General features: G+C 45.6%; 1 protein-coding gene across 2 annotated transcripts in view; it reads right to left on the reverse strand.

Moving 5' to 3' along the window:
* The window catches only part of GLRX3 (glutaredoxin 3), a 32,303-nt gene extending 22,171 nt beyond the window's left edge, over positions 1-10,132 (reverse strand). For both annotated transcript variants that reach the window (XM_045809481.2, XM_045809480.2), the window contains exons 1-2: positions 9,979-10,132; positions 3,520-3,628 (exon numbers count right to left, since the gene is read on the reverse strand). In XM_045809481.2, coding sequence (XP_045665437.1) covers positions 3,520-3,628; positions 9,979-10,067 — 198 coding nt within the window. In that variant the 5' untranslated portion in view covers positions 10,068-10,132. The remainder of the gene's footprint in view (positions 1-3,519; positions 3,629-9,978) is intronic.
* Positions 10,133-15,385: the final 5,253 nt, after the last annotated feature.

The following is a 15,385-nucleotide window of genomic DNA, read 5'->3' on the forward strand; positions in this document are numbered from 1 at the left end:
TGGAGATGAAAGAAAAAAAGCCACAGGAGTACACAGGAGACTTCATATAAAATGGGTTTGAATTGAATCATCATGCTGCGCAACTTAACGACATACAATTTTCATTTGAAGAAAAAATAATTAATAATAAAAAACAAATTGAATAAAATTTCAGTAATTAAGTCATAATAAAATTAAATGTAAAGTTAAAAATAAATGGCCACTCCTATACAAAGATGAATTTGATCAGGACCTCAAACAGAACTAGTGGTACCCAACTTCCCATCACAAGGAGCCTGTGCTTCCCTTCCTCCTTCCTACCTCAGCACAACTGAAAGATTCTATCTCCCAAACAAGTGATTAAATGATGTGTGTTTTCCCATTTTAGTTAAAGATAAAGTGCGGGGCGCCTGGGTGGCACAGCGGTTAAGCGTCTGCCTTCGGCTCAGGGCGTGATCCCAGCGTTATGGGATCAAGCCCCACATCAGGCTCCTCCGCTATGAGCCTGCTTCTTCCTCTCCCACTCCCCCTGCTTGTGTTCCCTCTCTCGCTGGCTGTCTCTATCTCTGTCAAATAAATAAATAAAATCTTAAAAAAAAAAAAAAAAAGATAAAGTGCTAACAAACTGACTACGTAATTTGAAAAGCAAGGGCATGTAATGTTTTAATTAGTCATTTAATTTTATTCTGAACAAATGTTAAGTTTTCAATAAGACTTTTAGCAATAACGATAACTCATGTATCTCCTCTAAGCCCTCAGACCGGGGCAAACCTCCCCATGGGGCCCAGAGGCTCAGGCAGGTCTAGAGGGAGTGGCCAGCGCAAGAGAGTGCACACGGCAAGGCACAGGCACAGACGTGCTGCGATGGAGCATGCAAGCACTCTGTCACTACACCATCAGTACAGGCAACGAGCGTGTTCCTTCAGATGCAATAAACCTAAGAGTCCTGCCTTTCAGCAACCTGTTCCAACGAGCAGGAACTACTCAGGCCAAAATGTATGCTAACTTTTCTCAGTATTGCTTTTCCATCATCTACAAAATAAGAAATTGTTTATGGTCACAAAACTTTACACTCAAACTCAAAAACATCATGTTTATGGTCACTACATAATGATTTTATAAATTTAAGTTATGGAATCAATTGATCTCTATAATTCACAAGTCAGAAACGCCAGACAGGGGCACCCGGGTGGCTCAGTCGGTTAGGCGTCTACCTTTGGCTCAGGTCGTGATCTCGGGGTCGTGGGATCAAGTACCATGCCATGCTCCCTACTCAGTGGGGAGTCTGCTTCTCCCTCTCCCTCTGCACCCCCTGCCCCAGCTCGTGCTCGGTGTGTGTCTCTCTCTCTCTCAAATAAATAATATCTTTAAAAAGAAAAAAACTAAGAAATCAAATTAAAAGACAAAGAGGTGGCAGAACATCACTTCCCTACACTAGATGGCTCAAAAAGCTCTCATTAACAAAAGAAAGCTCTCTTTAAATGAAATGCATCCTCTCTTACTAGGGCATGCCAACAGATCTCTCAAATATTTTACTGATTTGCCCACCATTTAAATTACCTACCTTACAAACTCCATGCAAATTATCTTTGCCATTTAAAAGAAACACTATTGCGGCACCTGGGTGATTCAGCCACTTAAGCGTCTGACTCTTGGTTTCAGCTCAGGTCATGATCTCAGGGTCGTGAGATCAAGCCCCACATCAGCCTCCATGCTCAGTGCAGAGTCTGCTTGAGATTTTGAGATTCTTTCTCCTTCCCTCTCTCTCCCCCTTACAATGTTCCTCCATTCGCATGCTCTCTCCCTAAAATAAATAAAATCTTTAAAAAAAAAAAAAAAAAACGGAAAAAGAAAAGAAAAACTACTCCACCGAGTGAATTTCCAGAAAGTAACGCCTCCTGGGAGAACTACCCACCTCGTGCTGTCAGCCTTCCCATGAACAGCAGGTGCACTCAGGTTCAGGTATCCCCGACAGATAAGGACTTCCCAACCCCTGGCTTGCGCAGACACTTAAGCACTTGAACAACTTAAAATCTCACTGCCAAGTGTGCTACCAATGTGAGAAGTAATTCTATAGTCACTTTAAATAAATCATTCAGATGGCAGCTAAGAACAATGTGTTACCTAAACCAGTAACATTATACACATAAAAGCAGACATGCAACAATTACCATCATCTTGATTAATCTTATGATTGAAATGTTTAATCATTCATTTCACTGGTAATCATTATCTTTTATCACTGACCAAACATGCAGTTTTAATGTCTCCTTCTATTATTTATATTGGACATTTTAGGGTTACACTCTAAGGTTACATTACACATTTCATTAGAATTTTAAATAAGTCCTTAAATTTTAAAAAGCTAACTATTACATCTATATTTGCTCTATCTTCATAAAAAAAACACTGAAAGGATTCATGCAAAATTAATATAAGCAGTCCCTTCTTTACAGGGTGGGATACCAGGGCTGGCAGGGAAGGTGTGGGGAGCATTCTCACTGTACACCTTTTACACTGTTCTGATTTTGAGACATCTAACTGCAGTACCTATTCAAAGCACACTTACCTGTATAGAAATTGCCTGAAAATTACATCACCTATTACACAGATCAATTAGCCTGTCAGAATTCTGTTTTCAGTTTGCATAAAAAGTGCACAATACAGAAGATATCACTTTTAGCGCCATATATGGGTAGATTTGCCAACATGTGCTGTGAACTCACTAATTCTGGTTTTAAAAAATAAGGATTTGGTACTTTGTATTTCTTTAAATCCTAAGGATTCAAGCTTTTGAATACAGGGTGTGCCTCCCTTCCCCTTCCCAAAAATTCATTTCTAAGAATCTTGACTCTTATTTGGGCTTTGGTGCCTCGACCAAGACTAAGTCCTCAATGACAGCATTAAATGTATTAAACCAAGTGAGCTAATCTACAGCTTCAACTATCACCTTCCTAGCACATGCCCACAAAAAAGACAAACTAGGAATGCAGAGTGTGCAAAGCTGGGTAGAAACAAGGCAGGGCAGGGAGAAGCTGGATTCCTTTCTCCTCTGTTTCCTAAACAGGTCAGAAAAGCTTTCAGTTTCTCCTGTAGGTCTGCATTCTACCCAGTCCCAGACAGCTACTTCTTCCTGTTCCCCTGGTTCCTAGCAGCCTCCCCACCCCCTTCCTTCACTCGCTTTCCACACCACACCTTGCTCTTCAATGAAGCAAGCTTTGTTAATATTTTTACTATATTCAAACCACGATGATCCACAGTGAATGATCTAGTTGCTTCTGCTAGCAAACATCCCCACTGTCCATCCAGCAATTTACTGGTTCTGTCCTCCCACCGCACACGTGTCAGGAAAAGCGTGGTGACTGTCACAGTACTTGGTACTTGAGAAAGCAAAACAATTTTAAGATTTTTAAGAATAATCTACTGCAAAAATAACAAACACTAACAACAATTATAAACGTGTAATTCCACACCCCTCCTCCCTTATGTTAATAAAATGCAGTCTGTCTCATAAAAGAAGTGACACCAAAAATATAATACCTTCACAAACGAAACTTGAGGCTGTTCTTTGGCTAATTCTGCCATCACGTCGTTCATCTGAGCACACTGTGGAGCCCATGGCGCCCAAAAATGGACCACAAGGAGGGACCTGAAAATCAATAAAATGCAATGTTTTAAAGTTACAGTATCTTTAGAAATAAGGAAATACTGACATAGATTAAAGTCTATTACCAAAACAACCTTTATAAGAACTGCCTGAATTGTTTTTCTACTGCTAGAATTCCATCGTATTAAACACAGACTGAAATGTCAGGCTTGCAAGGTCTTGATAATCTTTTGGATGAATTTTCACATTAATGATATTTCTTGAGTGAAGACTTAGCTCATATGAAGTGGTTCTAAATATTCATCCATCTCAACTAATAGTCATATAAATCAATTTGTTTTCAGACCCTTAGGAAAGGTGGAACCTAGATTTCTGCAGCCAAGGCACAACGTCTGCGACAAACGGCTGCAGACACATAGTTCCTACGCAGTATTTCCTTTGTTAAGCACAGTACTGTGATGCCGGGGTCTAACTATGACCACAGGAACAGGAATAAAATGTTGAAAATGGAAGGCACGCAGGCAGAAAACAAGGGAAAAAATGGAACTGATTTTCACAAAGACAGGCTTTTTTTATATTCTACCACGAAAGATTTTCTAAAAATTGATGGTATGAACAGACAGAACAGTGGATTAATAAATTACTAACTAAGTTCTTAGGCATCTTAGTGTGTACTTATCAACTATTTTCACATAAAATGGTCTTGGCTAAGATATCTTTTAAGTCTATCCTCATATTGAACTGAAAAACCCTTCTATAGGATTCTAAGTACAAATTATAACCATCCCGAACCAAAAAAAATCTGAAAAATAAGGAAGAAAACACATTGAAAAATATGTTACATAGAGAAAGTAACTAAGAACAACTAACCTGTGGGCAAGGAAAGGAGTGGCAAACTGTAAAACCAGGGAAACAGTACAGCTGAGAGAACCATGAGCCTCCCACCCAGTGCTGGCAAGCAGAAGCAAAGGGAGGTACTGGGGGACTTCGGAGGTAGGAGGGGCAGGATTTGGGGGCGCCTGGGTGGCGCAGTGTTAGGCGTCTGCCTTCGGCTCAGGGCGTGATCCCAGCGTTCTGGGATCGAGCCCCACATCAGGCTCCTCCCCTGGGAGCCTGCTTCTTCCTCTCCCACTCCCCCTGCTGTGTTCCCTCTCTCGCCGGCTGTCTATTTCAAATTAATAAATAAAATCTTTTTTTAAAAAGTTAATTAATTAATTAATTAATTTTTTTAAAAAAGGAGGGGCAGGATTTGGTGACCTTGGTAGCACAGTAGAGCTGACTCCAAGTTTTCTGGCTCAGTGACTGATGACTAGTGATGGCATGAGCCACACATCATGTATAGAAGCTGCTAACCTGAGGGGAAAGGAAGTCTGGGGGGGCAGCGGGGGAATGCCTGTTAGTGATGGTCTGGAGCTCAGGAAAGTAGTGTGTGTTTCATCTACAGATAGATTTGGGAATCAAGAAATACAACTGGCACCATGGTCTTCTACGCTAGAGGATAAAAGACAGAGGTCAGAGCCTCTGGGCTCATCGACAGTTAAGTTAGGACAGATGGAGGAAAAGGAACTCAGGCAGTAGACCAGAAAATGGAGCCTAAAAGGCACAGCAAGGTTAAAGGGCCTTCCAGAAGTCAAGAGAAGGATGTCAAGAAAGAAGTGACAACCATCCAATGCAGCTGGACGGGCCCCAACAACACTGCAGGGCAGAAGAAGCACAAGTCAGACTGCAGCATGTGGGGACTGAACCTAAGATGAGGCTGTAAGGTGCTAGAAATCTACACTTGAAGAGATCTGGCTGTAGACAAGAGAGTCCCTAGGCAGAGGGAAAGGATCAGGGATTTGCTTTTTTTTTTTAATACAAGAAAATCTCCATGTTTGTTTCATAGGGGGTACTGCAAGTGGAGAGGGAAAAGATGAAGACACAAGAGAGGTTGAGGATGCAAGGTCTTCAGGGGCAGCAGGAGAGGGGAAATCTAAGAGCAGAGAATTCACCATGAGGGAGGGACAGACTCCTCTGGCTCAGGAGTGAAGGAATCAAGAATGGGTAAAGCTACAAATAAATGTCAGATGTTGGGGGAGGGAAGAATAGAAGGAGAGTGGGGGAGAGGCTCCTGGAAGTCCAGTTTTCCCAGGCAGGAAGCAAGGTCATTTACTGAAACAAAGGAAAATGGAGGCCTGCAGTCACAGACAGCAGTGAGGAAGAAGAGAGAGCTGCCCAGGAGCACAAAAGAGGAAAGCAGGAAAGACCCACCTAAGGCTAGAAAAAACACATTGTTGGGTCCCTAATCAATGGGTTCTCACTGGTGTCCAGCAGAACTCAGAAGCTTCAGTGTGTGGGTAGGTGGGCCTCAGGGTCTATGGCAGATCTCGGGGTCTATGCTGTGTCCCTCTCCTCCTGGGCACACAGCCTGACAACGCTGCTCAGTCATCTCTGCAGCTGTCTGGGGCCCTGGAGCTGAGCTCTGGCCAGTAAGCCTCTGCAGAGGATGCTGGGGAGGCCCCAAGGCCTATGGGTCCCACAAAAGGACCTGCACAAGAATGTTCACAGCAGAGGCACCTGGTTAGTTCAATCGGCTCAGGTCATGATCCTGGAGTCCCAGGATCGAGTCCCGCATCAGGCTCTCTGCTCAGAGGGCAGTCTGCTTCTCCCTCTCACCCTCCCCCTGCTCATGCTCTCTCTCTCTCTCTCTCTCAAATAAATAAATAAATAAATAAGAATGTTCACAGCAGCCTTGGACACAATGGCCAAGAACCGGAAATAACCCAAATGTCCACAAATTGGAGAAACTGTTGTAGATTTATACAACAGAATACTACCCAGCAATAAAAAGGAACCAACTACAGATGCACACAACAACCTGAATCTTGAAAACATGATGAGAAAAACAACCCAGACTTATAAGACCATGAGCTATGTAACTCCATTTACATAAAGTACCAAGAACAGGCAAAACTAACTATAGTGACAGAGAGTGGGTCGGTGGCGGGGATTACAGGAAAGGAGCTAAAGAACATTCTGGGGCTCTATATTGTTTTGAATGGTGGTTACTTGTGTATGTACAACTGTCAAAATTCATTACACCTAGCTATTAAGATCTGTGCATTTTATTATGGTATGTAAGTAATGCCTCATTTTTTTAAAAAGCTGGGATACCACTTCTAACTAAATTGAAAAAAGATTTTTTAAATAATAATATTCCATGATAAAAAAAAAAAGATGGAAGGAGCCAAGCATTTCCATATTCTACTGGTAAAAATTAAACTGGAACCTTTCAGAAATTTCTTACATACCATCAAGTATCTATCCTAAAGAAGTAATTAAAGACACAGAGATTTATGTATATGAATACTTTCCCATTATCTTACATAGCAAATAACAGGAAAAATCAATTCTTCAACAACACTATAGCTTTTTTTAATGGTCCAATAAAATATTTTCAAGCCATTAAAAATCATATTTCAAAGAATTTTAATGACATGGAAAAATGCTCACAATATGAATACATTTTTTAAAATTTAAATGTTACCAAATTTTATAACAGTATGAACTGACCTATAAAAAAAAAAACACCTGAAACTAATATACTATTGTGTATCAATTATACTCTAATAGTTTAAAAAAAAAAAAAAGGAAAAAAGGTATACCCATACAACTTAAATTGCATTACTACCAACATGGTTTTGAAGAGTAATTTAAATCTTAATTTAAATGTGCAATCTTAACTTCTATACTGTAAAACAGCAATAACTGGGGGCGCCTGGGTGGCTCAGTCAGTTAAGTGTCTATCTTTGGCTCAGGTCATGATCCCAGAGTCCTGGATGGAGCACCACATTGGGCTCCCAGCCCAGAGGGAAGCCTGCTTCTCCCTCTCCCTCAGCCTGCTGCTCCCCCTGCTTGTGCTCTCAAGTACTCTGTCAAATAAATAATATATTTTTAAAATATTTTTTAAAAATAAAAAATACAATAGAAATAACTAATACCCTGAGATATTGGGAAGATCAAACAAAAATATAAAAATATTTGAAAACATAAAAGCATGACATTAATATTAATAGTAATTTCACATTATCCACAATAACCTTCTACTTAGATGCTCAACTTTCTAATTAAGTATGCACCACCTAGTAACATAAGGATATAAACCTAAAACAAATATAAATGCTGCCACCCTCTCTTAGTTTACATGTAAGAATACTCTCTGCATGAAGTAAACCAACGTGCATGGTGCACCGTTTGAAGGAAAACGTTAAGGACCAGGGTCAAATCCCAACTAACATGATTTTAGGCAATGTAATGAACATCGGTTGTATGTCAGCAAAATAATTAGTGCTCAACAAATAGCTGTTTCTCTATTATTACTAGGTGTTCTGCTCCTGCAGTTACTTATCTGCAGATAACAGCAGCTACCATTTATTAAATACTATCATATACTAGACTCTTAAGTATTTTACAAATGGGTAAAACCTCGATTCCTCTGTAAATGGGTATTAATATCGCCAATGTATAGACCAGCTGAGGTTTCAGTGATATACAAACACTTGAGATGATTTAAGCAAAGCAAATTTTTGTAAGATTTTACCCATTTATTTGAGAGAGAGAAAGAGAGAGAGAGAGAGAGAGAGAGAAGGAGAGCACGAGCACAAGTGGGGGAGGCAGAGGGAGAAGCAGACTCCCTGTTGAGCAGGGAGCCTGACATGGGGCTTGATCCCAGGACCCCGGTACCATGACCTGAGCAGAAATGCAGACATTTAACCGACTGAGCCACCCAGAGCCCCGAAAAAATTTCAATTCACATAAAATCCTAACACTGAGAAGTGATATTTAGGAAGTAGATTTTTAAATGATTATGGTAACAAGTACTGTTCACTACTTTTAAATGCTTCCATTTTCACAAAAATCGGCAGAGATTTATTCCTTCCAACATGCCATCCATCATTTCCAGGTGCCTGTTTCAACTAATCACTATGGAAAAGGTATGCTGTTTTCTGGATCACTTCGAGTACAAAGCACTGGCAAGAATACATCCAAATCATATAAACTGTGTTATCTCAAGGATTTTTATGATAAGAAATCAAACATAAAAACCAAAATGTGCAACACATGAGGCAAAACAGTCTTTCAGGTGAGAGTAAGTTCAAATATTTAGAAGGGCAGGTGCACACAAGCCTTTGAAGAGTCCACCTCCGGCGCCGTCCCTACTTGGGCTGCCTGTACGGAAGGTCTGGATGAATCACAACCCACCCTCCATCAATGCGTTAGTCATTTCCCTTTTTTTCCCCCTAAACAATTGCCCAAGTAAACCTGAAATGTCAAACGGGCTGTTCTGGTTAACACCTTTAATTCTGTCACCTCCATAAAGCATACCAACCAAAAGTAAGGAGGTACTTGTCGCCCTGCTCCGTTTCCAACACAGACAACTAACTTTCCGTCCCACTTGCTCTCCCAAGCAGAGTACTACCTGCCTCCACTTCAAATTCGGTGGGCAAAATGCCACTGACTGTAGTCCACAAGCATGCCCTGCCTGTGAACGCCACGCAGGCACTCAGTTCCGCACTGAAAATACTAAGGGGCAGCGTTCCTGCACGCGAGGCCAGGTCGCAGGGCACCCGCATCACCTCATTTACCCCCACCACCCAACCCGGACGGAGCCACGACTCTAATCCTCTTCACCTCTGGGGAAACTGGGGCCCGGTTCTGAAACTTGCCCAGGGGTTCCGAGGCTAGTTAGAGGCAGGGTTGGGGGCTGCCTCGCAGGTAATCGAACCCCGGAGCTCCCAGCCGGTCCTCGGAGGGCTCCCGGCCCGGCAGCCTCCTGGAGTCCGTGCCTGCCCCCGGTCTCCTTTCCAAGGCGGCCCGAGGGCTAGAAGCACGTGTGCCAAACCAGAGCGGACCCCCGCCGAGCCAGCTCCCGACACGGGAGATCCTCGCGCGCGGCGGCAGGTAAGCTGCACAGTATGAGCACCGCCGGACTCCCCGGGCGCCACGAACGCTCGGCGCCAACCGGGCACAGTCGCCCCAGCAGCTAGGCCTTCCTGAACCTCCGGCTGCTGACAAAGCGGGCCGGGCCTGGGTCGCCGGCGGGCGGGGTCTGCGCGCCCCCACCCCCGGCCCCGGGGCTGAGTCACCGCGTCGCCGGAGGCCCGGGGGGCCGCCAGGCCGGGCGGCGGGGCAGGGCGGGGCCGGGCCGGGGGGGCCGAGCTCGCCCCCCCCCCCGCTGCTCTTCCGGAGCCGGGGGGCCGGGCTCGGGAGCCGGGGACCCCGCCAGTCCGCCGCCCCACCAGGCCCCGCCGGCCAGGCGCGAAGGAGGCCGGCCGCCCGCTGCCGCCGCCGCCGCCCGAGAGGCCGCCCCCCGCGCGAGTCCCCTCAGCCCTGCCTTCCGCCGCCCCGCTCACCTGGCTCTGAGGCGCAGCAGCTCCTCAAACTGCTGGGCTGAGCCGACCTCCACCACAGCCGCTGCCGCCTCGGCCGCCCCCGCCGCCATGCTGCCGCTGCCAGACAGGAGCAATCGAGCGCGGGCGGCCGGAGGGGGCGGGGCCTCCGGGCGGCTGCGCGCGGAAGCCCCGCCCCGGTCCCCGCCCCGAGCCTGCGCCAGCCAAGAGCTCGGAATCGGGGCGGGGCTTCCGGGGGAGGGCCCGCGCGCTGCGCCCGCGCGCTGGGCCCGCGTACTCCTGGCTATGGCCCTGGGCTCCGCACCTTCCCGGGGCTCTGCACCCTCTCCGCAGCTCCTACAGCAGCTGGGAGAAGGGTGTACGCCCGTGGGGCTGAGTGTAGGTGAAGTCACGAGGTCTGGACGTTCAACAAGATGACATTTTAACCTAAAATGAAATTCAGTAAACGGTGGGATGTTACTGAAAATAGGAAGTCATTATTTAAAGTGCAGTAAGAGCCACGAGGAACTGTTTTGTATCCTAACCGTGGTGACATATGCAAACCTAAATATAAAATTGCACTGAACAAAATACACACACACGGAGAAATGAATTCAAGTAACACTGGGGAATCCGAAGAAGAGGGGCGGAGGGAGTGAATGTAGACATCCTGGTTGTGGTTTTGCACTATGGCTTTGCGAGATGTCCTCTTTGGGGAAGAATGTACACAGGATCTCTCTGTATTATTCCTTACAACTGCACGTGGCATGAAATTATTTTAAAATGTAAAAAAAAGTTGTGTTTTTTTTTCAATAAATAAAACCTAGAGATTACTATGCAAAAATGCAATAGAAGGTGGGGGGAACCGCACGTCGCATAACGGGATGTATATATTCTGATGGCCATTTTATTTTTTTTTTAAGATTTTATTTATTTATTTGACAGAGATAGAGACAGCCAGCGAGAGAGGGAACACAAGCGGGGGGAGTGGGAGAGGAAGAAGCAGGCTCATAGCGGAAGAGCCCGATGTGGGGCTAGATCCCATAACGCCGGGATCACACCCTGAGCCAAAGGCAGACGCTTACGACTGAGTCACCCAGGAGCCCCCCTATGGCCATTTTGAACGGAATTACAGGTAAATAAAATAGCATAACTATACATAGCTGAATGTAGCCTAGAAATAAAGTCTTCAGAAGGATATGCCCCAGTGTTAGGAGAGCTTGCCTCCAGAAAAGAGGAGAGTCAAAGGGAGGACCTTCCCTTTTTATGTCTGTACTTCTTAGTATCATTTGCATTTTTCCAAAGAACATGGACTGGCTTTGTAATTTAAAAAATAATGAAATTGTAATGCACTAGGGAAATGTGCTATAGTGATTCTTTTTCAAAAAGCAGCAGTAATGAGTCCCTCTAATGTGGCTGTTTTAAAAACCCTGATTTTTCCTTTAAGTGAAATTTGCTGAGAGCAGCACACACCAGCTACAGGGCACCTCTCTACTTTCAAAAAAGAATGTTAGGGAAACTAACAGATTACATTTCCACTTCTGCCTCCTGCTCTCTCTGCAGCTCTCATTATTGACATCAACAGGCCTAATGGTTAGAAGCTGACCTCTGAGCTTTAAAATGCTCTGACTTTGGCAACAAGGACCACTTCACTGGGCCCTGCGCCCAAGCAGTATTTGGCTATTGCATCTGAGTTACAGGTCTGTACACATATATGTGTGCATGCGGTGTTTTCAGCCTTCCAAAGCCTTCAACACATGTCTGTATTTATCACTCAACGCTTCATCCAGCTGCTGATGTAAAAACATCACTTCCTACCTACATGTAATAGCTAAGGAAACTCCCAGGCCGACGGCAGGGAAGGGGCAGCATCAAGACTCGCCCTAGGCTTTCTGTTACCACCTCAAGCCCATCTGGTGCCCCACCACTGCACCCCATCCCAACCAGGTGCTGTTAATAACCTGTCCTCTCTAAGCATGTTATGCCCAAAGGGATAAAAACTCCTCATTATCATATTAAACTGGTTTGGCCTGTTACAGAGTACTCTGGACTTGGCTTTCCCATAGGCCCCGTTAGTGCTGAAAAGCTCAAAGACACAGGAAAGCAAGCTTTGGGGGCTGCTTTTGGCCAATGTCCCCAATGTGTGTTCATCCCGGGCACTGACCTTCTGCTGACCCCATATGAAAGCATTATGTAGCCATGTCCTATTCCCTGGGGGCGTCCCCTTTGGGAACCCAGTGACATTTTATTTTATTTTTTTTAAGATTTTATTTATTTGACAGAGGGAGAGAGACAGCGCGACAGGGAACACAAGCAGGGGGAGTGGGAGAGGGTGAAGCAGGCTTCCTGCTGAGCAGGGAGCCCGATGCGGGGCTCGATCCCAGGATTCCAGGATCATGACCTGAGCCGAAGGCAGGCGCTTCACGGACTGAGCCACCCAGGCGCCCCACCCAGTGACATTTTGCCTGAAGTGTCCCCTGGGCAGGGACCTCTCCTGGGCTTCCAGAACCTGCTCAGTCAGGAACCAGGAACAGCTCTCCCAGAATAGCAGGGCAGCCCTGAAACGGACGTTAGGTTTCCCCGAGGGTTCTTGTGTGACACCTCAGGGACCTGGAACATGGGGACCGGGAAGCTTGGGTTCTGGGCCGTGAAGATTGAAATCCTGGCCTGGGAGAGACAAAGCTCCCCGACAGAGCTGCACGGGGCCTTCCTGGCAGCAAAGCAGCTCCACCGATGTCAGTGAATTGACCCCATTTTAAAGAAGGGTGTGTGAGAGAAAGAGATGGAGGTGTAATTGTTTTTCTAGGTAATCACAGCTAACATTTACTTCTCCTAAATGGGCAAAGAAATATTTTAGCCATGCATGTTTAATGATGCATCATTCCTTCCAAGGGCCGAGTGTCACTCCCTGGCCAGGCACAGGGCTGAGAGCTAGGCAAACACCAACGAGCCACGAAGGACAGGAGTACCTGGACACTACAGAGGAGGAGAGGGAATGAAACCCCCACCTGGTGGGGGGTTTGTAAACCTCACCCCAAGGAGCTGAGAGACACAAGAGTACTGAGAGGTAGAGAACGAGCCGGCATTTTTAATGGGCAAAGCACAGCAAATTGTTGTTATTCAAGTAAAATGGCCAATGTTTCCTTTCTTTTAAGAGACACTCTAAAATTCCGATTACTCCACCCCCAAAGACCAGTTGAGAATAACCCCAACTGGAGGGAATTAATTTCCTTAGGAATCTCCCTGTTACAAGATTAATGGAGCCCCCCTGCAGAGAAACAGTAAAACTGTAAGTACAGAAGATTTGCACCTGAAGGATACATATTTTAATTTCTGTTCTCAAGCTGGGATAACATCTTCTCCAGCTACTATAAAAAGCATAAATGAGCACCCTCACGTCTGCTGAGAACCTGCGAACATGGAGCTCCCCAGGAGGAGTCTGCACCTGGCTGGGGACATCCCGGAGCCCCACCCCACCCCCCTTTGCAGGCTCGCACTCTGTCCACACGCAGTGGTGGCCGGGGTTCCTAAGCAGGGGCACAGTGACCACTGCTGGGTGCAGGGCTGGAAGGGCCTGGACAACGCACCTTTCGGAGAACCCTGACAGGTGGTGGGACTGGAGGTGACCAAAATCCAGACCAGAATCCCCAGGCCAGATTCTGTGAAATCCACCCTAATTCCCATGCCCCCACCCTGCCACTCACCCTGGCATCGCCCTCTCGAGCTCCCTATTCTGGATGCAGAACAGGAAGAACCAAAATGTGGAGGGTCTACGTCTTGCCCTGCAGAGCCCTCTGAGGAACTTCTCACCCCACGTCCATCGCTTTGGTGGCCCCTTCAAGAATGGGCCTTGGAAACCGTGCCTCGCAAGCCATGTTGAAATATGCTGCAGTTGGGAAGCTCCAACAGTCAGGGACTGTCCCGATGGAGAAGTGGGAACAGGCTGTGAGGCTCTGTCTGTCAACCCTTAGGAGCCCAGCCTTGGATCTCAGCACCAGTCGGCCAATTTTCTGTGTTCCTTTCCTTACCAGAAACTGCTTTTATTGGAAGAACTCTATGTATATGCTGGCTATAAAGGTTGTTTATGCTGTCATAGCTAGATTTTTATTGGTTGTATTTTTGCTGCACTTGCTTGAAAAATAATTATTTTCAAAGAAAAGAAGAATTATATATCCAGTAAACTAAATAAGACTCATGTTTATTAGGGACCTCTGACAGCTCCTCAAACGTGAAAAAAGATTTCGAAGCAGTGAATGGACAATTTATGTGCAAGTTTATTTGTAAAACAGATTTCAAGACATACTTCATCTTGGCTGTGCCAATAAAAATACATTCCATTTCTTTTCAGAAGTGTGTGTTATCTGATGGTTCCACAGCAATCTGGTTTCTCCTAAGATACAACTATGTGGATAAGCATGTACCCACTAACCTAATCTAGAATTGGGATGAATGTCTTGGGCTTGCTACGCACGAAAAAAAAAAAGTGGGCATATCTCATAAGGTGCTCTCTAGAAGGAATATATTTCTAAGAAATGCAATTCACATATCTTAATCCAATTACCGCGATCTCCAAAAACACTTTAGTCGGATAATTTTTTAACTCATGTTTAATTATTTACAGTCAGGAAAAAAATTCATCCTGAGAGCGGACTGCCCATTTTCCATCCCCAGCATAAATTTGATCTCTCTTCCGCGGAGGACCGGACAGGGTGGCGGGATCAGCTGCAGAGCCAGTCTGCAGGCTGTAGGTGGCAACAGCTGCTTCCTCAGGCTGGGCAAGGAGCGTCCTTTGTTGGGTGGTTTCTTTAAGCAGCCTAGAGACGCCACAATTCAGAATTTACACAAACTGATTCTGTGTCTGTAGACACTCTGCTGACCCGCCAAACACGGCTTTTCCCTGACCTGCCAACTTTGAGCACCTCCCCCCTCCCTTCCTCAGTTCCACCGGTTCTGTACTTGACATTCTGTAACAGTTACTAAGTCTGTATTGTACCGGGAAGGCATGCCAGTAGAGAGCTGCGGGAAAAGGGTGTGTGGTGGTGGGGATGCCGTTGTCACTTGCACACGCACCTGCGTGTTTGTTTGCAGGTGTGATGACCGCAGGTGCAGGGTCCAGGACACTTGATCGTGAGTGTTCCTGATTACTGCGTATGTCTACATGCAGCTGCCTGTTCTACATGGAAACAGTATTGTGTGTGCACCCATGTGTGTCTGTGTATGTATTCTCTCCCTCCGTTTGGTGTTAATTCTCTGATCCTAGTTATAATTCTTGCTTCAATTTTGAGAAACTAAGGACACAGATGAACTTGATTTGGTGTCACAAACGAGATCGCTTGTCAATCAGAAGTCATTCTTAAGAGAGCCAAGAAGTTTGAGCCAGGCAAGCTCCTTCAGTCTCCGTGGCTCCAACAGCTGACATCTCAACAGGCAC

Source organism: Ursus americanus, chromosome 6 (assembly GCF_024610735.1).
Source record: "Ursus americanus isolate L20-20 chromosome 6, mUrsAme1.1.p, whole genome shotgun sequence".
Classification (NCBI taxonomy): domain Eukaryota; kingdom Metazoa; phylum Chordata; class Mammalia; order Carnivora; family Ursidae; genus Ursus; species Ursus americanus.